Source organism: Thalassophryne amazonica, chromosome 9, assembly GCF_902500255.1.
Source record: "Thalassophryne amazonica chromosome 9, fThaAma1.1, whole genome shotgun sequence".
NCBI lineage: Eukaryota > Metazoa > Chordata > Actinopteri > Batrachoidiformes > Batrachoididae > Thalassophryne > Thalassophryne amazonica.
In genome coordinates this window covers 25,493,304-25,519,143 of record NC_047111.1, presented here as the reverse complement: position 1 = coordinate 25,519,143, position 25,840 = coordinate 25,493,304, and the positions used below count along the sequence as shown (strand labels likewise).

The following is a 25,840-nucleotide window of genomic DNA, read 5'->3' as shown; positions in this document are numbered from 1 at the left end:
GTATTAGGCTGTGAATCCTACTTTCTGAGCTTTGCAGGATCCAAGTAGCCACATGGGATTCGATTGAAATGGTCTCTTACTGCCCAGGAAGCACAATTAAAGGCTCTGTAGATTATTCGTCCTATATTTCCTGAGTACATGTGCTTTGCTAACATCCACATACAATCTACATATAATTATCAAATGTATGTTTTCTGAGCAGGTATGCATCACCAAGCTCCCAAAATCTAAATGACATCTGATAGGTTGCACAGAATTTATAAGTAATCAGATTCTGGCTATTAGAGGTCATGTGATGATATACCTGTATTAATTTGTACACTTCTGTGAACAGTCTGTCAGCATACGCCAATCAAAAGAAATGGCTACAAAGTCTGCCGAAAACGAAGTACTGGGTAGTACTCATTTTTCCAAATGTTTGTCACTCTGCGCAAGTTTCTTAGTGTGCTGTATGTAACCCAGTGGGTTTTAGTGCTCAAAAGAATACTATTTGTTGTAATGTCAATCATTTCTAAACCGTAAATCAAGGCCACTTATAGGCCAAAATAGAAACACTGTCTCCCCATTGGCTCAAGACTCCAATTGGCCCACCCCTACCCCTCCCTTGGCCGAAGTGGGTGCGCGTCATGTTCTTTTTTTCTTTCTGCTGATCGAGAGAGGCGAAAACGTACGCAAGAGAACCTGAGGATGTTAAATTGAATAAAATCGAAGATAATCAAATTACTTCATCTGAACGAAACTGCATTGGATCTGAGACATCGGAGGACCGGACCCGACCCACCACTGCAATTTGAAAGCCATTGGAAAACTCTGACCTGCGGGGGACTGGGCTGGAGGACTGGACTCTGATGAGAACAACTATAGAAGCGTCTTGGCTGAGTTTTTTTTTTTCTCTCCTTATTCTATCTATTGGATTTGGATCTGGAATTCTCCCTGATGAGGGAGATGGCGAGCATACCCTGTTGAACTGAACCAAACTGGAGTTGGCCTTTTGAGAGAGAAGGCTGCTCTCCCAGCAACACAGACAATTGGAGTGTGGTAGGACGGAACCACACAGAGGACTTTTGACTTGACTGAATAAGACACTGACTAAGCCGGCAGGACCAATAATTGTTTTGAGCTCACATAGGGACACTGGGTTTTATATTTTTTATTTTTTTTACCAATGAATGTAAACTGGGTCTTTACAGTTATGTTGAACAAATTGTGTTCAGTACAGTTCATCTAAACATTATCTGTGGCTCCAGTAACTTTTTTGTTTTACTCTTGCTCTTGTTTCATTACCCTCCCTCCTGAATCTAGTCTCTGGTCCATCTTAATCCATTATACGGTAATTACAGCATTGCTGCAGAACCCTGGTTATTACGTTAAATGAAGAATTATGGAATAACCCTGTTTTGTCTGATTTGCAGACATTAATGCTGGGTTTTACGGTCGCAAATAGCCACAAACTCGATTTGCGACCATAAAATCCAGCATTAACGTCCACAAATCATCAGAGACAAGGGGGTTATTCCCATTCTAATTCAATTCCATCGTTTGCACGATTTATTTTTCTGTAAGCTTTTCTGAAGCTTACCGTAGCAACAGCGTCGTCACTTCAGTGCCATTATTGACATCTGCGTAACAAAGCGGTCAGGGCATGGAGTAATGCATCAAATGTGAAATGGTCAAATATTTTGGCACTGTCAACTTGATATTTTATGGTCGGAAATCTCACGAGATTGACCAATCAGATTTGCGGAACAAATGTAATTGGATTAGAATGGAATGTTGACAAACTACTGCTAACGTTAAGATTGTAGCTGCAGCTTAATTGCAAAGTTTATGTAAGTGTGAGGTCATGTCAAAGTGTGCCATCTCCTCTCTGTACGGTCACTGAACTGGGCGGCGCATGCAACACTCGTGCACATCCGCAATCTGGTATAAAGTCCATGTCTCCTGAAACTAACATATTCGCAACTTTTTCCAAGCGTCTACTCACAGGTCCACTGATCTGAATGAATGTTGAGCCGTCACTTTTGAATGAATGGTAAGTAGTTTCATGATCTGATGTTGCAATGTTCATATCACTCTGTCTGTTCGCCACTGTGCTGTGTCTGCGTTTGCGCGGACTGACGTCGCCCACTGAGAAATGCCTATTGAAATGCTTTCTGGAAATGTACCTGCTGACTCTCCAAGCGAGAGGTTTAATTACCAGCAAAGTATGTCCTTGACCACTGATCATGATTGCATGTGCCTGGATAGGCTTACAGTCACGAAAACTTTGATGTTGTGTTGTTGAACGTCATGTTAAATAACATGCGACATGTCCTTTAAGACAAAAACCTCAGGAGAAGGAGGTTGTATCATGACAAGTGAGAGAAGATCAGTGAATATCAACAGTCTCTTCAAGAAGTCTTTCATTCTCCAAATAAATGTGATAAATATCTAGAAGTTACTGTATGTGGTAAGTTTTTATTCATGTTTTTTTTTTTTGCCTTGGACACACAAGATTCATCACTAAGAATGGCTGTTTTCTTAATCCCTGCACAGGGAACGGTTGGGGCTCTAGGTGACAGTATCATCTTAAAACGAACCGCAAGACCTCTGTTCTTCATACGCTGTTTAAAATATCTAACAGGGTATTCCAGGATCTGTTAAAACTTGTTGAAACCAAGTGAGTACTAACATGACACGTGGCACAGCAGAAAAGTTAGCCAGAATTAGAAAATCAAAAGCAATGAAAATGGAAAATATAAACCTGAAAGACATCTGTAAGAGAAAAGGAGAATCAAACTCAATGTGAAGTAACAAATGAGCTATTTTAGTTGCACATTATTGAGCTCATCCTTTGTACGCCTTTATCACTAACATCTTAAATATCAAAGCAAATCTCAGCACGTCAAGCACCAGGGAACACATTAAAGTGAGATACAGATATATTAAAATTAATCAATCAATCATAAGATGAATCAATCAATTAAATTGATACCTGTGACAGTAATGTGTCATTGTTTGTAACTCGTGCCTCCTTTCCCCCCTCTGTATCTTATTTTTGGATTCAACAAACCTGTTCGCAAGGAGGTTTGCCATGATGCACATGTTGCTGTGAAATCCAGTTGAGCATGTGTTTCAAAGAACCAAAAGATCCAGGATCACGCCGCAATGTTAATAACTTAACCTGGCTAACATGGTAATCCTTGTACGGAGAACAGGGTCCAGACCTGACTCAGACCTGATACTGTGTGTTAGCATGTTAATTTAAAGCAAAGTGCAGTTTTTCATTACTACGTAGTGACTAGTGTCTATGCACTCATGCATTTGCATTTAAATTAAATTGTAGACACACTTTTACTGTTAATTTAAAGTGGTTTACTTCTACTGATGTTCTGGACACAGATTCATATCAGGCAGATCGTTTCCCCTTAACAGAGGTTTACACCAAAATAACTTCTTGAATGAATCCTTCTACAAAGGTATTTGTGCAGAGAAACAGTTTCTGCATGCTTTACTGAACTGGAAATAACAGAATCTTTCCAACCTGGGCTCTGTTTTTAGATGATTTTGGGTTTATCCTTTCACTCTGGACTAACGTCATTTTATTTGGTTAAAATGTTGATTTTGAACTCGAACACTTTTGAGATCTCCTACTGACCGTCAGACCAACGCAGACAGACCATCTCATTGGAGGTAATCTGATTCCACAATGCGTGTCCCATAAGAAAACTCTTTTGAAACACTTGTGATGGACAAATTCAAACCCTGATGTTTTGGGTAGCACGAGCGATGATCAGCTGAGCTGAAAGATGTGGCTCCAAGTCGATGCTTATCACGTTTTAAATTTTACTTTTATGCAACAAGGTCTTAGTTTAATTTACACTGGACAATCCATATGTTGTTATTGTTGTTGCTGTTGGGGTTTCTTTTCTCCTGTTTTTTCCTGTGTGTGCTTTCATATTTCTTCTTTTTATATTTACCAATAGCTGTAAATGATTAGATTAGAAGAGCTGATATTTGTTGGGAAAGTGTAGTGACACGGACCCACAACAGGGGGCGTAAATGAACGGACAATAGAGGGAGTTAAATTAGAACACTTTACTGTTGTGAATGTCACAACCACACACAGCAGATTACAGAATGAATACAAGTCAATTAATGAAGGTGTCGTGTGGGCAGGCTCGACGATAGGAGACGCCCGTCTGGAGATGAACCGGAACCACACGATTTCCACCGCCACCGAACCCGAAGGATACTGGAGCCGCCAAGTCCCGAAGTCCCCAGGTGGCCACCGTCTCAGCGTGTCGGATCTGGTACTGCTGGCGGAGAACAAAGACAGTCAAGTGTGGGTGTGTGTACACCCCGTAACAATAATGGTGGGAATTCCACCTCCACCTTTAACACACACTCGTGCAGCCACTTATCTGACGAGACGAAGGACGAAACAGTCGCGACCCACGCCGGTCCTCTGGTTGACAGCTGCAACACAATAGCTCTTGAAACATTGAATGCTGGCAGAGAATATTACCTCTCACAGAAGTCGATATCTCTGCGATGTGGTGGAGGTGTCATCCTGCTTTTATCCCGGGTGAGATGCAGATGATCGGTGACAGCTGTCATAGTTGATGAGTGACAGCTGTCACCTCGGCTGTTCCTGTAGGCGGCAGCGCCCTCTGTGCCTGAAGCCCGCACTTCAGGCAGGGCGCCCTCTGGTGGTGGGCCAGCAGTACCTCCTCTTCTGGTGGCCCACACAACAATATTGTTGAGAAACCAGGGGTTGTGGGCCTTCACAATGGATGAATGAATCGAGCATGAAGTCTCTGTTTGTGCTCCACTCCAGGCACCCTGAGGCTCAACGCACATGTTGTTCTAAACACGTAAATATTCATTCTGACATAATAGGAGCTGAGAATGGAATGTGCACACTGATATGATTCAGATCAGTGAGTGTGTACTGTGTCGTTTTCATGCCGTCCTGTGCTGAGAGCTGAAGCAGTGGGAACTCTACTGAGCTCTAAAAAAAAAAAAAAAAAAAAAAGAGTCTGAAAGTGGTATACTGTATGAATAGTTATTTTGGTCTTCCCATAGCACCCCTGGAGGAACATAAAGAGGAAAATTAGCCACTTTTAAATGTCTAATTATCAACAACAACAACAACAACAAAAAATCCCAAATTTATAGTTTATGAACATCCATTTGTGAGAATGAGAATTTTTGGTGCACTCCAACTTAAAGAAGACTGACTCTGTTTATCATATTTTTAAGTATTTCAGATGCTTTCCACATTTCAATAAAGTTTTCAAATGGAAACCACTAAATGGGTTTCAGAGTGGGTGGTGGTGCTGGAGGCTCTAGATTGTGAGTAATAACAATGTAATGTTATTATAATTCATTAGCGTGTTGCCCGTGCGGATCCACGGGCTCTAGATTGGGTAGTGCTTATAAAATAGGTAGCTGACATTTTTCCATTTTTCAAGGTGGTAATAAAATATTGCAAAGTGTCGATAATGACTTCGAATGGCATGTGAGTCCAGAATGTAATTATCAATGTTCATTGTTCACTGTTGTTACATAATACAAGGGGATGTCAAAAACTTTTGAGCCTCACACATTTTTCCCAGTCGGATATTAGAATGCATCACACCTGATCTACATCGATGCCTTAGCTACTTATTTCATGTAGCATCACATTGCTCTCTTCAGTTGTTGAGTCATAACACCGTGTGGAAGAGACGTACCCTCCAGTGTCAGTCGTGGCATTCTGCTTCACCAGGACAACGCACCAGTCCACATCAGCTGGGTTGCCATGGACGCTGTGCGCGAGTGTGGCTATGAACTTCATTACCCACCCTGTTCTCCACACCTAGCCCCTAGCAACTTCACCTCTTTCCCAGGCTGAAAAAAAAACACCTTCGGGGCCAGAGATTTGAGGATGACAATGAGCTGACTGCTGCAGCGGAGGGCTGGTTAAGGGACCAAGATGTTGAGTTCCACCGATCGGGTATGACTAGCAAACTAGATAGAACAAGTGTATGGAGTTGGAAGTGGACTATGTTGAAAAATAAAACATTATAAATCCAAATATCTTGCTGTTTCTGATTTAGGCTCAAAATTACGTAATATTTCCAAAAATATTAGTCCTGTCAGTGTTCCATTTTGGTGGCGTTCATTCTTGACCCAAAATACATAAGCATACCAAATGGCAAATATGAGCACTTTCCAGTTTCTCCGTGTTCAAAGGTATACGCTGACCACTTGGCTTTTAATATAGATAATTTACTGCCCCCTTCTGGAATGGAGTGAGAGTCCAGAATTTATCAACGTCCATTGTTCACTGTTGTTAGCTAATATCCATAATTTCTCTAAAAATATTAGTCAGATCAACTTTCCGTTTTCACGGTGTTCATCCTTGACCCAAAATATATAAACATACCATACAGCAAATGTCAACTCTCCCCAGTTTCTCTGTGATCAAAGCCATACACAGGCACGAACACATACACGTACACAAAGGCCACTTGGCTTTTAATATATAGATAAGTGATGTTTAATGACATTCATTCTTGTTTTTGTTCTGAAAAGTTACCAGATGCTATCTTTTTTTTTTTTTTTTTTCCAGAAACCCCATCCCATACTATCTGCCGCAGACATGTTTGGTGTTCACCATCGCCACAAAAAATTGCTCAACTGCTAATTTTTTTTTTCCCCCTGGCAATAGAGTGGTAAAATAATGCCAAAAGGTGATGTTTGTCATTGTATAGTTTCTATAAATCGTGGGATTTTGTCCAGTGATGGACACAGTGCTATTTCCAACTAGACGTACGGCAGCCAGCCTGCTTAGAATGTGTATTAGCTCCTTTCATCTGTTTCTATCTTGCCCTCATCAGTCTTGTTCTTCAGAACACACTCGTAATTGAAGGTGAAGAGTTTTGTGGGAAATGTGGTCTTCTTACATTTTAGAGACACAACGTGTGACTTTGCACAATTTCCTATTGTCAGATGGAATGCAGCGGCATGTGAATTAAATTATGTGTTGAATCTGTTTGTCGTTACTGCTGTCCCCATTACGCTTCTGATGGAAGCGATGTAGACTGTATTTTGATGAAAGCAGCTGGATATGATTCATCTCTCGACCTCCACGTGGAGACGTTGCAATTACAGGTCAAAAAAAAAGGAGACGTGTTTGAGAGATGTAATTGTTCCTTGATTTTAACATTGACTGTGTGATGCGTTTTGCTCAGGAGTCGCCTTCGGGCATATTTGGGGTGGTGGTGTCTGTGATATTATAAATATCACACTGAGGATGAGATGTGTCTCTCCCTCCCTGTTCTTCTGTCTCCTCTTTTCCTCTCGCCCTGCTACTCATCTATGCTCAACACGAGTGCCTCGCGTTTGCGTGTGTGGCTTGAATTTATATGGCTGTCTCCCTGGCGGGGGAACGGCGGGGGCCAAGTCATTGATATGTGCGGGAGGACTCGGGATAAACAGCCTGAGCCAACCGGTGTTACGCCAGCCTGCCTGATACATTTTGATTGAGCAAAGACAGAGAGGCGCGGGGGGCAGTGGTACTGGGGGCGCTTAAAAGCAGGGATAAAATGATAGAAGGATGGCAGTGGGGGCTGGCAAGCCTTTTTTCTCCCACCTGCTCCTCCACAAAATGGTCCCATGTAAATGATAAGAGCCACACATGATGCCCGGGCTGAGGACTTTAACAAACAGATGAGGTGTCTGTGTTTTGTTTCTCACTAAATGACTTTCAGATTTATTATTTGGTTTGTTGTTCAGCTTCGTCTAGATCCAATTTTCCTCTTCCTGATGATCTTGTTTGGTTTTGTTCTGCCCTAACCCCTCCTGCCACGTTTGTCTGTGTGAGTTAGTCGGCTCCTAATGGACTGGAAATTTGTGCTGAAAAAAGTTCCTCATCCTTCGTCTCCCTCGCTCTGTCAGAAAAGGAAAATAAGAGGTGGCGGTGGCACACTGCGCCACTTACGGCTGCATTAGGATCAGCCACCAAAGTGTCACTGAACCACCTCATGCATCATTTGGGCTTTGTTCACCATGACGGCGAGGTTTGTGTGTGGCGCTGCTCTTCTTCCACCCTGTTTTTATCCTTAAATGGATGAACCATTGCCCAGGCTTTTCTTCTGCACTGCATTATCTGTCTTTATGGCACACATCATTTTTATAGCTCCAGTCTTTTTATTGACCTTTGTTTGTATTGCAGTACTTATTGACCTGCTGCCATATTAAACCTCTGTTAGCTGCTTTACAATTCGTTCATCTGCACTTCTCTCAGTCATAAATAGCATGAATTCCAAAGACAAGAATACGTGTGCATCATCGTGGAATGAAAGAGTGTGAGTGCATGTGTGTGTGCACAGTATCAATCAGGTCATGACACCCAACCAGGATCCATGTTGTATATATACATAGACCCTAAGCAATGATTATTTTTGTAATTGGTTGATTGCTGAATTATTTGTCATATTAATTCAAAAGGAAATAGTCTGATTATTGTGAAGTAAACATTTCAATAACAATTTTTGTATGCCTTAAAAAATAACCATACATAAATTTACATTCAAGAAATTTTTGTGTGTGTGTGTGTGTGTGTGCGCGCGCGCAATTATTCAAATTTATGAAAATGTCGGCAGTAATTCATGGAAACGGGAAATGAATTCTATCCTGTGCCCATGAATTAATCAGCCCATGGGAATGAATGAATGAATCAAACTAACAGTTTATGTAGAAGTGTGTCTGTATATGTATAATATTGCATCAGTGTCACAATACCAGAAGTTTTGCATCATAAAATGGAAAGTGTCAAAAATGGCTTCTGAGCCTGCTAATTGCCTTCAGATAATTTTCCTGTTGTGTGCTATTTATTGTGAAAATGTACTTTCCATGGGTCTGCTTCAGGTTTTTGGCACTGGAAGACTTCTAATATGTGAATAAACGCTCACAGAGGGATGCCGTGCTAAGTTACAGTACAGTGTAGCAACAGTAGCTAGCTAGCGCTCAGCATTTTTGCAGAAGGAAAAACAGGAAGAAACACACTTGTGTACATGACAAATATTTAAACTGATTATATCACTTTTCAGCACTGTGGAAGAATTTCATTCTTGTTGTGTCGAGATAACATGAGTTTTATCTTTTGCTGAGGAAACAGAACCTAATCAGCTAGCAATAAATCAGTAAATCATCGTCCTCTTAATCAAAGTAGCACACATTTGAGATGATGAAACCACAAAACGTTTGACTTTTAGACCTTATAAATAACTTAAAATTATAAATTATTTTTAGAATGTAAGGTGCTGAATTATTTTTATTCATTGATTTAATTTAAGTAGTCATTAATCACTGCAAACATGATGCCTTAAAGTGACCTTATAAAGAAGGAATGTTGTGGGTTTTTCTGAAATAGTTCTGTAAAATTAATAAATCTTTCTTATAGGATTTGTGGTTTAAAAACCTGATTACCAGCTCCAGGATCACTATAACAATGATTCCTTCCTAGGCAGTGCTGTGAAAATCTTAATTTTGAAACAAGGTCACTTATGACACACACTTAATTCATTAAACTGGCAACACTGAGATGGAGGTTTCTTCGCATTTTCAAATTAAAGACCAATGAAAGTTGTCTCAGTGGATTTTGTAAAAGATAGGCCGAATGAATAGTTTACAAATTGTTTTTTATATTCAAACATAATACCTTTGTACCAATATCTTACCCAGTAACTGCAATTAAATTATATGTATTTTCCTCAGTAACTGTAAGGGATTACAGTTACATTTGTACAGTATTATATGATATTGTAATTGAGTCAAATATGTAACTCGGTTATTTGTAAGTAGCTACTCTCCAACAGTGATTGTGAACATCTTTTTTCTTTTTACCCCATCAGCTGGTGCCTCCCCAGTTTCGCAGCATTCTTTTTAAGTCCGATGCCTTTTCTGTGGTCTCAGCCTCACCAATTATCAGTTGTTTTCTGGTGACCCACAGAAATAATGAACAAACACACAAACGCCGCTCAGCCTTTACTCAATTTACCACCTCTTATCAAATGGCTGCCTTTATCTTTTAGTGTTTTCTTCTCTCCATCTTAACCCTCCCATCCTTCATTCTCCCAAAGCCTTTATTTACGAACATAGTTTCAGCTTGTTTTATGGCTCCCTCCAGGAATGGAGTGGAGGGGCAAAAAAAAGGAAAAATAAAAGATGAAAGGATAGATGAGGAAAGAGAGCGACACTCCAGGCTGCTGAGGGAGAAATGGATTTTAGGCAAACAATGAGATAAAAGTGCACATTGCGGTCCCGTGACTGTGAGCGATTGTTTGGACGTGGTGATGCGCGCTACACAAGGCGACAGTGTGAGCGCTTTGACGTGATGAGCTTCGGCACTGCCTCTGTCAGAGCGATCCTCAGCGATGTCGACGACTCAAAGCCAGAAATGGACCATGAAGGTTTGGTTGTTGTCTGCATCATTGAATGTCTGAGTTTTGTCTTTTTTTTTTTTTGAAGGTTGCACTTCCAAGCAGAAGGGTGGGAGGGGAGCTTGAATCTTTATTTCACTAAATGTAGTACTTCTGCTGATATACGGCCTGCTGCGACCGCCGGCACAATGTGAAAAAAGTTCTGAATGACTCGAGGCGAAGCTGTAACGGCTCAGTAACACCGGCCGACTCGCATTTCAAATGCTCGCACCCAGACAGCTCCTGGATTTTACGAGGAAGCACACCTCATGAGGTGATCAGCATATGTTTTGTTGACATAAATTTGAAATTTATTGCCATTGTCAAAAGTGACTGTTGGACAAAGTGGATTATTAACGGAGTAAATGGCCTGAAAGGCTTTTATGTGAAGTTGCTTAATGACTACAGTCAGTCTGTTTTGAAATCTGCCCTGAGCTCTGACCGCACACACCTTATCGTCTGTTTCAGTCACACATCATCAAAGCAGACAGCCCAACGCACACATCATCATTTAGCAAAGGATGCCATCTCTCAACTTTGTGTCTGCTGATACACAAGACATCTGCCGATACCAGTGTAAAGTCCATGACTGAACGATTTTGGGGAAAAATATCTATTTTCTGACAGATACCATGATTGCAATTTGATTTGTGATAATAATATTTGAAAATCAAGCTTCGGTTCAGTGTTCACAATGTCCATGTAAAACATGTGATGAAGATTACCACTTAAGAGAACACTGAAATATTGCTCTTATTATCAAGGAATTCTGATTTTGGTGAGCATGCTTTGGACATGAGGAGCACAATACATGATTGGCAAATGTGCTTGTCTGTCATGCACAGATTCATATTTCAGAAGGGTAGTATGGGCTAATGGCCCCTCAGTGCCTGAAGTAATGGGCCATTTTCTCCATATGATTGGTCCTTTTCAGATATCAATGGGCTGACTTGAAGCAGAATAAAATAAAAATTTATGATTTGTAACTGTCAAAAAACTACTACAAGAACCACAACTTCAGCCCGTTTAAATTAAAGTTAAATATAATGCAAATGTAATATTTTGTCATAGGTCATAAATAATGTTAAAGGGTTAAAAACACATCAATATTGGCACTGAGTTGTTTTTTTTTACTCTGTGTGACAGAGTCTAAATGTAAACTTTCTTTTTCCATTAAATATTTTTGGATTTGATTATATCTCGTCGTTTGCATTCAACAAAGTTACACCTCAGTCAATGGTTCTTTTGATAACCTTTGAACGCACATTGAACACTATGCTAGACAGCATTGAATGTTTTGCCAGTTTTAAGTTTGTTGGATTTTGCGGACTTGACGGCTTCTCATAAAACATCACTCTGTAAAGATTTAAAATAATCATAGGCAGTGTCACAATTTGGGGAACATCTGTGTGAAATCTTACTAATTTGTATAAAATGTCTACTTTTGTAATTAGCTCATTGGACGCGTTGTGCTGCCAGTGGCAGTAACATTGTACTAAATGGGGACATCACAAATAGGGATCGGAACACTTAATATTCCAGAAGATATCTAATATTGTGTTTGGAAACATTTTGGATTTTTTTGATGTTATGAATAACTGGATTAAATGAATGAAATAGATTATCTCAACTTGGCAGTTGCTTTCATGTTACACACTACGGCGAACTGTGATTGCATCATCAGTAAGCAGTTAAATATGTGGTTTGCATTAGTTTAAAACACACTTTCGATTAAAATTCAATAACTCATTCAGCCCTTCATGTATTCATTCACGATGTTTGCATTTAATCTGTAATATATCCCCGTGGTTGTGTGGGTTTTCTCTGGGTGCTCCGGTTTCCTCCCACATTTAAAGACATGCAGATATGTGAATTGGAAACTGTAGGTGCTGTGGGTCAGCATCTGTGTCAAATAATATCTAATATGTTGTCCATCACACTTTTTGTCAGTTTTGCTTATGTTTTTGGAAATTTAAAACACGTTCAGTAACGGCACATGCTGTGGTGTGCACATGTGCTACACTGAGTTCCTGTCTGTCATTTAACTCATCTCCAGGCAAACACTGTGTGACAAAGTGAGTTCCACATACAGAAAAGCGAGTTATACTCCGGAAAATATCTGTATTTTGCCATCAAATTCTCTTATATAGATATTATACAGCATTTTTTTACATGTTGAGATCTGATTGACTTATTAAAAAGTTGCATATTTGAAAGGCTGTGTGGAACTAAATGTGCATCCAGTTTTATTTTGGAGGTCATTTCTGAAAGATATTGTATTTATTAAAAATGACACAATGATGATGAAATTGGTGCTTTTTAGTTGGTAAACAATAAATGATGTTTATGACGGTGCCACCCCTGATCAGAAATGGTGTCATTTTCTTAAAATTTCTCTTATACTGTTTAAAAGCAGCACACAAACCCACTAACTCCTCAGCTCAGTTCATTCAAATAAACTGAAATAACAAAAAACAACAACAAAAAAACTAAAATAATGCAAGTATGCTGTGGCTTATTGTAAAGTGTTATTTAAATGTCATCTTCTTTCTGCCGTGTAGGGGTTTCTTACACTGACTGTACATTTTTAAAGGTTTAAATTAAAATCTTAATCTGTGTTCCAAGCAGACGGCTGCATGAAAATCCGAAATTTCTTTTTAACAAAGTGAAATAGTGGAACAGATGCTGTTGCTGTTCTGCTGAACATCAGATAATGTGATGTTTCATTGAGTGGAAGTGAAAGCTGCAGTTACCTTTAACACACTCTGAGATAGCGGCTTACACGCGGCACTTTTTCCCAACACTACATTTAGGCTGGAAATCCATGGCACTGGGAGTGCCTTTAATAAGACCATCTATAGCTTATCAGTGCTCTGTCTGGGGGGCACAATGGCCAGATTGAGGGGGGACACAAAAGACCTTTGAAAAGCTTTGTGCTATGTGTGTTACGGTTTACCACATTTGTGTGTGTGTTCCCCTCTACAAAGTGTGAGTACATCACCTGTAATCCTTGAACGGAAAATCCTGTTCCATTCCTTTGTCCATTTTGTTGTTTGGAGAGTTTGTCTCAGACAAGATAAAATTTATCTGCTTAAAGTGGTAAATGCTTTGATACCAGCAGCCACACCGTGGGGGCGTTGTTCTACTGCAGCTGGTTTGATGCTGTGTAATTGTAGGAGCTAAAATCCATTATGGCAGTGGTAAATAAGGTTGCACGAAGTGTTCTGTACCTCACAGTATTGGTGTCCTTTCTTTCTGTCAGCCTATAAATTGTGATCCCCCCCCCAAATCCAGTCCATTGTCTTTGTGTCATTTTTTAAATTTGACTTCTGTAGTATCCTGCTCTTGTTTGGGGGCGTTTGGCATTCATAAGGCTTTTTAGTTATTTGGTATGTCACAGGGCTGTAATTCTTTTAGTTTCTATTGTCTCTCCATGAATCCTCATGAATACAATGACGATTCGGGCATTCTCCCCCAGGTCAAGTCAAGCCTGGAAGTGTGTGCTGGTGCTGTACAATGCAACATCCGCTATACTATGAAACCACCCTTGGCACTGATTGGTAACAACAGAGAAATCACTTGTTCATATCAGTGTCCAGAAAGTAGCCACCTTGGTGCTTGACAGTGCTCAGGGAAGTACACCACATGACCACAATGTCATATCTGGCACTCCCTCATGATCTAAGTAATATGAATCGTCTAAGTTTGCGGCACGGTGGATTGGTGGTTAGCACTGATGCCTCAACAGCAAGAAGGTCATGGGATTAATTCCCACCTTTTCTGTGTAGAGTTTGCATGTTCTCCCCATGTCTGTGTGGGTTTCCTCCGGGCACTCCGGTTCCTCCCTCAATCAAAAATATGCTTATTTAGGCAGCGTCTCTACATCTGGAGTTGGTCCCCGGGCACCGGACTGTGGTTGCCCACTGCTCCTAGTGGTTGGATTGTGTCTAACTGTAATTAGGATGAGTTTAAAAGCAGAGGACAAATTTCGTTGTATGTATGTATATGTACAATGACAATAAAGATTCTATTCTATTCATTCGACAAAAGTAACTCCACTGGTACCCAAGCATTTTCTGGAGTGATCGAGCACCAAAAACCAGTGACCACCTTGGGGTACTGGTGGAGTATAAGGCCCAATCCCAATACTCTCACAATTAAACTGTAAGATTGGAAGGACAAGGTCCCCAAAGAGTTAGACTTTTCTTACAAAGATATCATTATCACCAAACAGCTCTGGTCACACTGCCAGAAGCTCTTCTGAGATATCATTTCACCTCAGACACTGAGCTGAACTCCAAGAGGCATGAATGTCACTGTGGAGAAAACTGGGTCTCTCAACATTTTTGACACTTTCATGCTGGGACCCTGAGCAGACAGCAGTCTGTTGAACTTGAGTCCTTTGGAAAGCTACAACAAATCCTCCAGTTCTACAGGGGTTTTCAGGGTCTTCCCATGGAAACATGACCAGATGTATTTTCTACACCACCTGTGTTGTACTATCCAGTAGCACTGCTACAGAGGCCATCTTGATTTCCTTTCAGCACAATAACTAAAGAATACCCCATAACTGTTTCTTGGTGGTGAATTGGGGAGGCAAGAGGAAGGTTCCCTTCAATAATGGGAGTTGTCAGTCATTCAATATGGCCACCACAGGCATTTTTGTTTCCGCAGAATCAGTTTCTGATTGAAACCATTTCTTGGTGGTGTACTGGGGGAGGCTCAAATAATATTCCTTAAAAAAAAAAAAAAGGTCATCATCCATTGGCCAGTATGGCCATGACAGGTGCCATCTTGATTTTTGTGTCTATATGATAAGTAAAGAGCACCTTGTTTGATTTAATCCATTTTTTTTGGTGGTGTGCTGGGAGAGACTATAGGAAGTATCCTTTTGAAAATGGGGTCAATACCGCATTTATTGTCACAATACCATTTACATGGTAATGTGACAATCTTTTACTGTACAGACAATGTACCATCTTTAAAGCACCTGTCTTTCACAAAAGAAATAATTTCCAGACTTTATCACTTCTACTATAAACCATACATCAACTTAACATATGAGTGGGATCTCATGTGCCACATTCGTGTCCCATTCAGCTAATGGTCACTGAATTCATATGGTTTCCTGAAGACATTTGCTGGAGGACACTTTTGTTTTTGCCATTTCTCTGCCTGCTCCTCGCAAGCTGCAAAAGAGAGCGGTAAATCAATTTACATTCGACATCTGACATCAATCAGTCATGTTTTTGGCAGCAAGGCACCACCTCATCCTCTGCACCATTGTTCAAGAGCTGAAATGGATTGCTGTCATCTTGTAGAAAGTTGAGCGGATTTCTCATCAAGGACATTTGTTTCCCTGAGAATACACCTAACTCAGTGATGGGAAGTGTGAAATTTGTAACGTTCTCTGGGTCTCGCTGCCAGAAGTTAATAGTCAGAAGCACCTTTTGATAGTTTTTCAGCTTTGCCTCAAAGCCTGCAGTGCACTCCAAAGCTAAAACCTGCCTGTCAAATCAAAGCTGGCTTCCTATTTCTATAAGAGTGACTGATATTTTCCATTCAAACTTAATGCGGTAAATTTATTATTTTTTTCTGGCCTCCCTGTGCAAAGAATTAAGAATTTTGATGGATTAAATGTGGCAGTGTACCTATTTGACCTGTAATGATAGCAATCGTGTGAGTGTGTCTTTGTGTGCCTTTCTCAAGGCGAGGTATTTGAAGTTTTCGGGAGGCTTAAGGCACTGTGGCAGTTGTGTGGCAATTCGTGTCACCTTAATTGCTTTAGAGCACTTTGAGATATCTCCCAAGAATAATACGCTTTGTACTGAGCCGTGGGGTCTATGAGGATTTCGTAACACCGAGTGTTGTCAGATGTTATTTTGTTCCCTAACCTTCCAGGCCCTTAACACATAATCAAATATTGACCCTTAGTCTAGTCTGACCTTGTAAGCTTAAACTGTGTTACCCTCTAATGACTTTCTATTTAGAAAAAAACAATTCATTACAGATTACAATCTGCTTTGAGCCATTTCTCCTTCGTATTGAGAGCTCAGTCATAAAAACTCGTCCATAAACTGTTAAAAACATCAAGTTGTTCATTGTGTTCGTATTATTGTGCTTGATTTTACTGCTTTTATCCGTCTGAAGTATGACAAATGTACAGTTGTTATAACTGAAGGCCATTCCGAGAGGTTTTTTTTTTATCTCGAGTGGCAGAACAATATCAGTCAGAATGTGAAAACCCTGATCGTCATTGTTTTGTGCTAATTCAGCGGTTGATGTTGTAAGACATCTCTTTAAAATGTTGACACATGCAAAGGTTTTTTTTTTTTTTGCTGTGTTAGAAACATTAATTGATGTTTGTTTGTTTGTTTTAACCAACAGGAAGATGCACAGTGGGATGAAGACGTATGGCTGTGAGCTGTGTGGGAAGAGCTTCCTGGACAGCCTCCGTCTACGGATGCATTTGCTGTCTCATTCAGGTACACACAATAAACCGAACCGAACTGCGTGCATGATGGGAAATGTTAGTATAGCTTTGAATTTCACCCTTATGATATAAGGCAGTATCTTACAGCAGTGATTCCCAAACTTTTTCTTCAGAGCCCCCCTTCCCCAGCCAAAAGAATAGTCATTCATTTCTTTTTCGGGTGTGTGTGTTGGGGGGACATGATAGAGTTCCCCACTTTTCTCTTTGGTTCTTCCGTAGAAAATTGTTTGGGTTGTAAAGTATGTTATTATGACTTAGATTAATATGTGAACTTTTAATTTTGACAACCTCAGAGCAGACAAAAACCTGAGGTACCCGCTGTGATCTTTGACACCTCCTGAGGGAGCTCAGACCCCAGGCTCAGACCAGCATTGCTATCATATGAGACACCTTCAAATGTATGTAAAAGTGGGGAAAAAACCCACGAAACAAACAAAAATGGTTCCCAGAATAGAACCTTGCGGCACACCGCAGGATAGAATGGCAGAATTACATGCAAATTCATCACAGCATCAGAGAAAATCCTGTCAGAGTGATGGGAAGTAAACCACTCAAGGCCTGATGCAGACATTGACCTTTAGTAAATTTTGACTTGCATAAGCTTCACCAGCTTGGCGGTGTTTTCAACACACCACAAAGAAGCTCAACACAGAATGGATGGAATAAACAAACAGATTTATAACTGCTGCACAGATTTTTACTTCAGCTTCTTCGTGATTTCATCAGTGTCATGTTTCACTTATGTTCACTGTTGGCTGAACACAACACAACTGTTCACATTGTGGACAATTTTCTTCCCACAGCTGAACGTGTGTGTGTGTGTGTGTGTGTGTGTGTGTGCAATCAACTTTACAAATGAATAAATTGTGTGTCGTACCTGATTATTACAGTTTCTCAACAATGTTGCCACTGATGTCCATCTTATTTGTTTTAATAAAGTATAAAACAGCTGCAGATGACAAATAAAAAGGCATGAAACATCATTCATTCACTCATTTTCTGAACTTACTTGTCCTTTCAAGGGTGGGTGGTGGGCAGGGCCCAGAACCTATCCCAGTGGTCATTGGGTGAGGGGCGGGGAACACCCTGGACAGGCCATCAGTCTGTCACAGGGCTGACACAGGCAGACAGACAAAGCACCTAGAAGGAACCCACACAAACAAACGGAAAACATGCAAAGTTAACACAGACAGGACCAAGTCTGAGTTGAATACGTGACCTTCTCACTGTGAGACGACAATGCTAAGATTATGGACTGTTTTGGTGTTGAGGGTACCAAGCAATAGTGTTTCAGGTGGTATTTTATTTATCCCATTTTTCTGCAAACATGACTTGCATTGTGGAACAGTATGGGGTTGTCATTGTTGCATTTTTCATTTCAGAATTCTCCACTCTCTTTTCGGGATAGGTCAGGAGTGCAGACAAGCCAGTCCAGTATCTGTACCCTGTGATTCTGCAGCCATGTGTGCAGAATGTGGTTTTGTATTGTCTTGTTGAAAAAGAAACTATGAATGTACCTGTAAAAGATGTCATTTTGAAGGCAGCAGACGGTGGTCTAAAATCTCACTGTACATTTTCTGCATTTACACTGCCATCACAGACGTGTAATTTACCTTTGCCGCTGGCACTGATGCAACTCCATACTGTCCCTGAACAGGCCCTGGATTTTGGACTTGTTGATAACAGTCTGGATGATCTTTTTCATCTTTGGTCCAGAGGACCCAGACTCCATTTCTTCCAAAAATGATCTGGAATGCTGATTTTGAATGACCACAGTACACATTTCCACTGTATGATGGTCTAACCCAGATGCATCTAAGCCCTGAGGTGTCAGTGCTGCTTATGAACAAGTTTAATCTAAAGTTTCTTTTTTGCACAGTAATGTTTTACTTGGGATTTGAGAATGTAAATCTGCATTGTAGTACTTGACAAAGGTTTTCTCAAAGTAATCCCTTGTCCATGTGGTTATATCAGCTATTGATGAATGACTGTTCTTGATAAAGTATCTTCCTAGGGATCATAGGTGTTCATCTTAGGCTTGCACCCTTGCAAGCCCTTAACACACTAAAATTCCTCCAGATTCCTTAGGTTCTTAACATTTTGCAGTGTAGAGGGAGAAATATGCAATGACTTGCCATCATTCTTTGAGGAACATTGTTTTTAAACATTTAGTAATTTTCTTATACATTTGTTGTAAAATTGGTGATCCTCTGCTAATTTTGGTCCCCACAGGTTGGTTTCGAAATTTTTATTTAATCTTGCAGAAATCTGTTTTCACTGAGCTTGCTGCACTGTTTGTGCTTTATGTCTCACCACGGCCATTAAGTATCAGGATTGTTTATTTCCTTGTTACTTGAGAATTTGGTAAACTTTAACATTTTGAAAAGACAACAAACTCATAACACCATGATGATAAAACTGTTGGCCCAGAATTTAATTTTCTTCATAGATTGTAAATATGTTGGTTGTCCATATATCACATTTTGTTCATATCCAGGTGATGGTTTAGAATGTGCACTTGGAAGCAGTAACAACAGTGTTCATGTTTCTCATTATATCAAAGCGGGAGCAGACTATTGTTGAATGTGTTTGAATGAAAAGCTGCAGTTGTAGAATGTATGAATGTGTGAATTATTCCACACGTTAAAATGTTCATACAAATTAAGAGTTTGACAAATACTAGCTGATGATAAAATTTGGTCCATGAGTCACTCAGTTTTTGAGAACAGTCTACTCCAGGCAGTTTTACCATATAGTACCATACTGTTTGTATTCCTCAATAAATGATGTAAATAAGGTTTTCTGTGACTTGGATATGTTCATGTATCCATCCCCTGCCTTGTCTAAAGAAAACTGTCTGTAAATGTGACTATTTTTCTAAAAGTAATCCTGGTAATGTCCAATTTGTCCAATTACTTATGATCTTTGAAAGTGGCTCAACTGTGTATACAAATAGCTACAACTCCTAAAAAGTTAAAGTGATATTTCTGTTTAACCACTTGCATTAAAGCTGAAATTTACAGAGGCAAAATCTCACAAATTATCAGTGCCCAAATACTTATGGACCTGACTGTGCTGATATGGACATGCTGCTGAGATTTGCTTTTGTCACGTGAAACTGTGCAGCTGTAGGAAACCACTGAGGTGCCTGCACATCGTCATCCTATTGAGTGTGTAACAGACGGAACCAGTCTGAGCCCATAAATCCCAAACCCACCATTCTCAAACACATGTCCCAGCATGCTCTGTGCTCCAAGCACACTGAGGTCAGCGCTGCTGCAGTTGTCCATATCGACAAATATCTAGTCTACATGCAGTAACTGGTCTTCTGATGGAACCGCTTCTACACAAAACTCATCAAAACCAGGTCTTGTCCTTGGCCAAGGCATCTTGTTTTCAAAGGAACCACCTGAGAGGCTGCATTGCTGTCTCGGTGGCCGCTGTAGGCGGTGACGTCATCCCCCCCCACCACCACCATAAGGCTGCGGAAACCGAAATCTCGGAGGCTCATTTGTTTGTCTGTGTGTCATCGACACCTAAACAATGACTGACACCAACGATGACACTCCTGCTATGTTGTGACAAAGCTCGATGACAAACTCAAGCTGTGCCGGTGAATTGGCCCAGCACACGACACAGCAGGTCCAACGTTACTGAGAGGAAATATTCACGGCTTATTTTTGAATGATGGCTGCAACCCGTCTGCTCTGTGTAAAGCCTGATCCTGGCACATCTCAGAGGCTTAGCAGAGTGGGTTCTGGATAGGAGACCTCTTTGGAAGACCCAAGGATGTGTGTGTTTGTCCAGGTTAAACTGGAGCTGCATCAGGAAGGGTATTTGGTGTAAAACATGCCAAATCCCAATGCGGATCTCAAGCAGTTTTGGCAGCCATTTGGAGCTTAAATGGCATTAGGTCCACTTAATTCATGTTACTGAGGAAATATGCTGGTCATAATTTTTAATACCCACACCCAAACCATGGTGAAAACCACCAGCCAGTCCCCAAAAACATGATTTAAGAAACAGCCAGATCAAGAATAACCTGTTAGCTTTAGCTTGTTTTGGTAACACTGACACGTGGGTGTCTTCGGTCTTCATACATCCCACCCAGGTTATGCAGTGTCTTTCCCACTCTCAGCCTTTTTCCCCTTTTATGGCTGTGATGTAGGTGGAGTCAGCAGAGCCAACTTGGCAACACCCAGAGCATCACTTTCTGAACTTCAAAATGGATCTTCCAGGTCTCTTTGGTAAGCCTACAGGTGACATCATTGAGGGGTTGTCCAGTACAATGTCCATGGTCCTGCACACTGTACTGATCGTTGCTTTCGTCGGTCTTTTGACAGTACAGTGGTCCCTCATTTATCGCGGGAGTTATGTTCTAAAAATAGCCTGCAATAGGCGAAATCCGCGAAGTAGTCAGCGTTATTTTTTACAATTATTATAGATGTTTTAAGGCTGTGAAACCCCTCACTACACACTTTATACACTTTTCTCAAACAGGCATTAACATTTTCTCCCTTTTTCTCGTGTGTAAACACTCTCAAAGTTCAAACCTTAGTAGAAAAATAAGACCAACCTGTTTTCAGGCCCAAACATTTGTTTGAGAAATAAAAATAGAACATTTTCCTATAAATAATTATGATGGCTTTTAGAACTAACAAATTTAATTTTAACGATCAACCTACGAGGTTGGACACATAAGAAATTATTAATAGTGACTGACCAGTATTTCACAGTTCCTCTGACCGCACCTCTTCGTCCTGGTGCCGCTCCGCTGTCGCGTCTTTTTCTACTGAGTGACACCTCGGTGCAGGTGTCTGAGTGAAGAACACAGTTATGGATAGTTATTAGCGCTCTTTTTTTCTTCTGGGCGAGAAGATTCTTATAAACAGACACGCAGAACACAATGCGCATGCTATCCCTTCGCAGTGCCGTGACCGGACTGCTTGATGAGGATGCAGAACACAATGCGCTGTAAAAAAAAAAAAAAAAAAAAAAAAAATCTGCAAAACTGCGAGGCCGCGAAAGGTGAACCACGTTATAGCGAGGGACCACTGTATAACTTCATATTTGGGACAGCTGTCTTTGAATCAGAGTTGATAGTTCTGATCCGTCTGTGGTCAAGCCTGCCTTGGAAACATAACCTGATCTCTGTCAGTCATCTGTTACCGTATAGATGAGGATCTGGATTTTAGCAACATTTTGGTGAACTCTTGCCCTGTTGTAGAGCAGGTCTGAGATAAGGAGTTGGGCTCCCAATTTGAAGACCTGGATTTGATTCCCACTCATACTGCCTGTTTGTGCTCTTGGAGCAAACACTTCTTCAGCACTGTCTCAGCCCTCCCAGCTGTAAACTGGGACCAACCTTAGTTGGGAAAGTAACCTGCAACAGACTGGTGCCCTATCCAGGGGGAAGACTTTTATCCGCTTTACGATCCAAAATGCAGGGATCAGCGCTGGCACTAAAGTTCCTCAGGGCCTATTCAGAACTTACTACATTTTCTTCTTCCTGACCTGACGGAGATGGAGACATATTCAGCGGGACATGAGTACATCTAATGACCAATATGTGTGGAAGTAGATGGAATTAGATGTAATGGTTCATTTGGGTCTGGTCTGCAGGAATTCATGAAACAACCAAAGATGATGATGGTCTGCAGGGGCCGTGTGTAGCAGGATGCTAATCAGAGTGTGGCGTCTTTGATTTTTGGTATGTGCACACTTCCCATTGTGTCCTCAGTCTGTGCTTCCACCCTATCCACCTTAAAAAGCTGGAGCTGGATCGTTGTTTTGGTTACATTTCGGTTTGAAATCTCTGTGTGAAGTCCAGGTTTCTTTCTGTCTGGAGCTGTGACAAAGTGGAAGTTGAGGGTGATTTGAGGTAATCCTGCACTCACACTTGTTGCTTGTTCTCAGGAATCTTGAAAGGCGTGTGTGCAGCTCTGTGCACGCTCCAGTGCACATTGTGCTCCAGCTGGCATGGACGCTGTAAGCCCGGCTTGGCCTCCGCTGAAAGTATTTGAATATGAGCAAACAGCATGCTGATAAAGGTAATGATGGTGATACTCGTTGTTCGTGAGAAATGGTGGCAATGGTTGCAGGTGTGATGACAGTTTAAAGCAAAAAAATGCTGGCAACCGTTCTGCTCTGAACACACCTCAGGTTTACATCAGATGACGGTCCTGATTAGTCCTTCACTGGGAGGTCATTTAGGAACAACAGGAGCTATGAGCATTTGTCTCCAAGTAAAACTGGGGTTCCACTACAGTGCCCCTACTCCCCATTGATTGCAGGTAAATTATATCATACTTGTGCGGCCAAAGTTGTCATCAGTGCCTTGGTGGCTTCACTCACTTGTCTCCTTTGTGCATGGTCACTTAAGAGGTTTACCTCAATGTGCTATAGATGCCTTTATGGTGTCAAATCTCGCACGTAATCACGTTCTCGCTGGGGAGGCCGAGATTTCGTTGTCAGTGTAAACAAGCGTTTGCGTCAACGTGTTTGCAACATTGCGTTGTTATGGAGGTGAGTTCAACCAAAATATGTATTTAGGTGTTTAACTAAGATAATCGTAAATCTTTATCGTTAAGAAATGATTCGATCCATCGACATCAATAGCCTTTTTGCTTAACGATTCCCTTATCGATACTTCAGAGTGTCCATTGTTTTTTGGGGTGTTTGTCAGGAAAAATGATCGTTTCTCTCCATTGATTACAGATCCTGCAGGGGGTCTGTATAATCAACTGTTTCTGCAGCGCGGCTTTGCTTTGAACCTTGAACCAATGAAGCAGTGCTTTGCTCTTCATTGGTTCTTTGTTTTATTTATCTTAATTTTTCCACGCTAAAACCCTAAAGAGCATATGTCTGTGACTAATATTTACTTTTTAAATGTTAAACCGACCTGTTATGGTCTTCTGAAACAGTTGATAGATGTATTTTATAACTTAAAAGCGGGACCGATGCTAACGCATTCGCATGTTTATGTCATTTTCAATGTTAAAGTTAGCATTAAGCTGAGCCATTATCACGCCTCCTCCCCCAGCGCGCAAAGGATTCTGGGATACTCTAAAACCATGAATATCCTTTACATTTCTTAATGATTGATTTAACTGAACTGCAACAGAAATGTGGCACTTGAAATTATGATCTGTAATGAAGGTAGAATGCACAGCTGGACCATTTTAGTGCATATAGTCACACCCGAACAACCATAGGGAGCACATTTTATGCCTTATTTTGCTGAGATTTGCAACTTGATACTTTCATTCATTTTTGTTCTTATCTTTTTATAATGTTTTAGTAGCAGTGTGTCATGGAGGACCAGCATTTCATTTGCATGATGTAATACTATGTTCTCACTGTAGATATGACTTTAAAGACTCTTGATCTTGATGTCATCAGCCATACTTCCGTTTGCTCTGTAATTTGCACAGTGTTTATCTTCGGTCTTCACACGGCTTTGTGTGTTTTCGATTTTCCACTTGATGGTCATTAAACATATGAAGGCCATCCTCAACTTTGTGTTTCTTGATTCTTTCACTTGTCCAACCACAGTTAATAAGCCAGACAGGCATAGCATAGACAGGGTAACAGGTAGCTAACAGATTCAGAGTCCTGTGTCCACGGCACAGCTGTCTCGCTTAGACCACTAACCTGATGTCGCGTCTTCTCCTAGCCTTCATGGTCACACTCTTTCAGAATTGATTAGTTACGCAGCTTTCTCATAGTCGCATGTAGAAACAAGATTTATCCAACTACATAAATAAATGTTGTTGTTGTGTTGTTTTTTAAGAGTAAACCTGATATTACTCATTGGAGAAATTAATTAAAACTTGATTCTAAGTCTTTATCATTGCTTGAATCCAATAATGCTTCACAGTAGTTTCTTTTATAGACAAACTTGATCTGTAAATGTTCGGTTGCCCTATATTTTCTTTTCTTTTATTATATGGAAATAATATACAGTAAGCTCCTTATGTTTGTTTACTTTTTAATTTTATGTTTGGAGCTATTTCAAGATTTTGTACAGTACCTGTTTTATTTGTATTTGATGTATAAATTAAAACAAACACACAATGGATTTACATGGACTGTAAAAATGCCATACCTACCTGTGTTTGGTTTCCTTCTTAATAAAAATAATATTAATTAAATTAGAATAAAAACAGTTCAATTTCTTACGTCCCTGGCAGAAGTAGTTGCACTCGCAACTCAGTAGTTACGAAACGCAGCACAGTGCATCATGCAGTGTAAATAAATCCTCATGATGTTGTTGTCCCAAGATCCTAATGACATGAAATTTCCAGCTTGGCACAAAATAATGCTCACTGGACACTCTGGAGTTGACTGTGGGATTAAAGAGAGTGAATGCAAACATGCATGTAAGTAAAATCCAATCCAAGTAAAATATGTTTGGAAACATGACAGTATAATAACACCGTATCATTTGTAGCATTGAACTGTGCGGAAAATGGTCAGCTCAAACATCGCTTATTGGCCACTTTGGTAATGGCGGCTCATGCTACTTGTCGGCACATGGCCAGGTGTGACTCTTCCCTCTAGCTTCTTTACATCCAACTCTGTGGATCAGATCAATACCTACTAAAATAATTCTGTTTTCAAGACGATTAATTTAATTTAACTGAAAATCACCTTGTTAATATTCAAAGTAAAATTTGTGTCGGGGAGACTGGCTCAGCTGGGGTCAACCCAAACACTGCGGGAGGTCAAAAGGTTAAAGTAAAAGATGGTGAGCACTTTTGATGCCACACTTCAGTGTTAATATTAAAAAGTTTCATCTGTTCATTTTTCCCTTAACTGCTTATCCAGGTCACGGTAGTTGCAGACCAAGCAGCTCAACCCACACTTCCCCATCCTCTACCAAGTCCTGTGTGTA

General features: G+C 40.5%; 1 protein-coding gene across 2 annotated transcripts in view; it reads left to right on the top strand.

The window, feature by feature from the left end:
• The window catches only part of zbtb16a (zinc finger and BTB domain containing 16a), a 350,151-nt gene that overhangs the window by 119,920 nt on the left and 204,391 nt on the right, over positions 1-25,840 (top strand). For both annotated transcript variants that reach the window (XM_034177822.1, XM_034177821.1), the window contains exon 3: positions 16,839-16,936. In XM_034177822.1, coding sequence (XP_034033713.1) covers positions 16,839-16,936 — 98 coding nt within the window. The remainder of the gene's footprint in view (positions 1-16,838; positions 16,937-25,840) is intronic.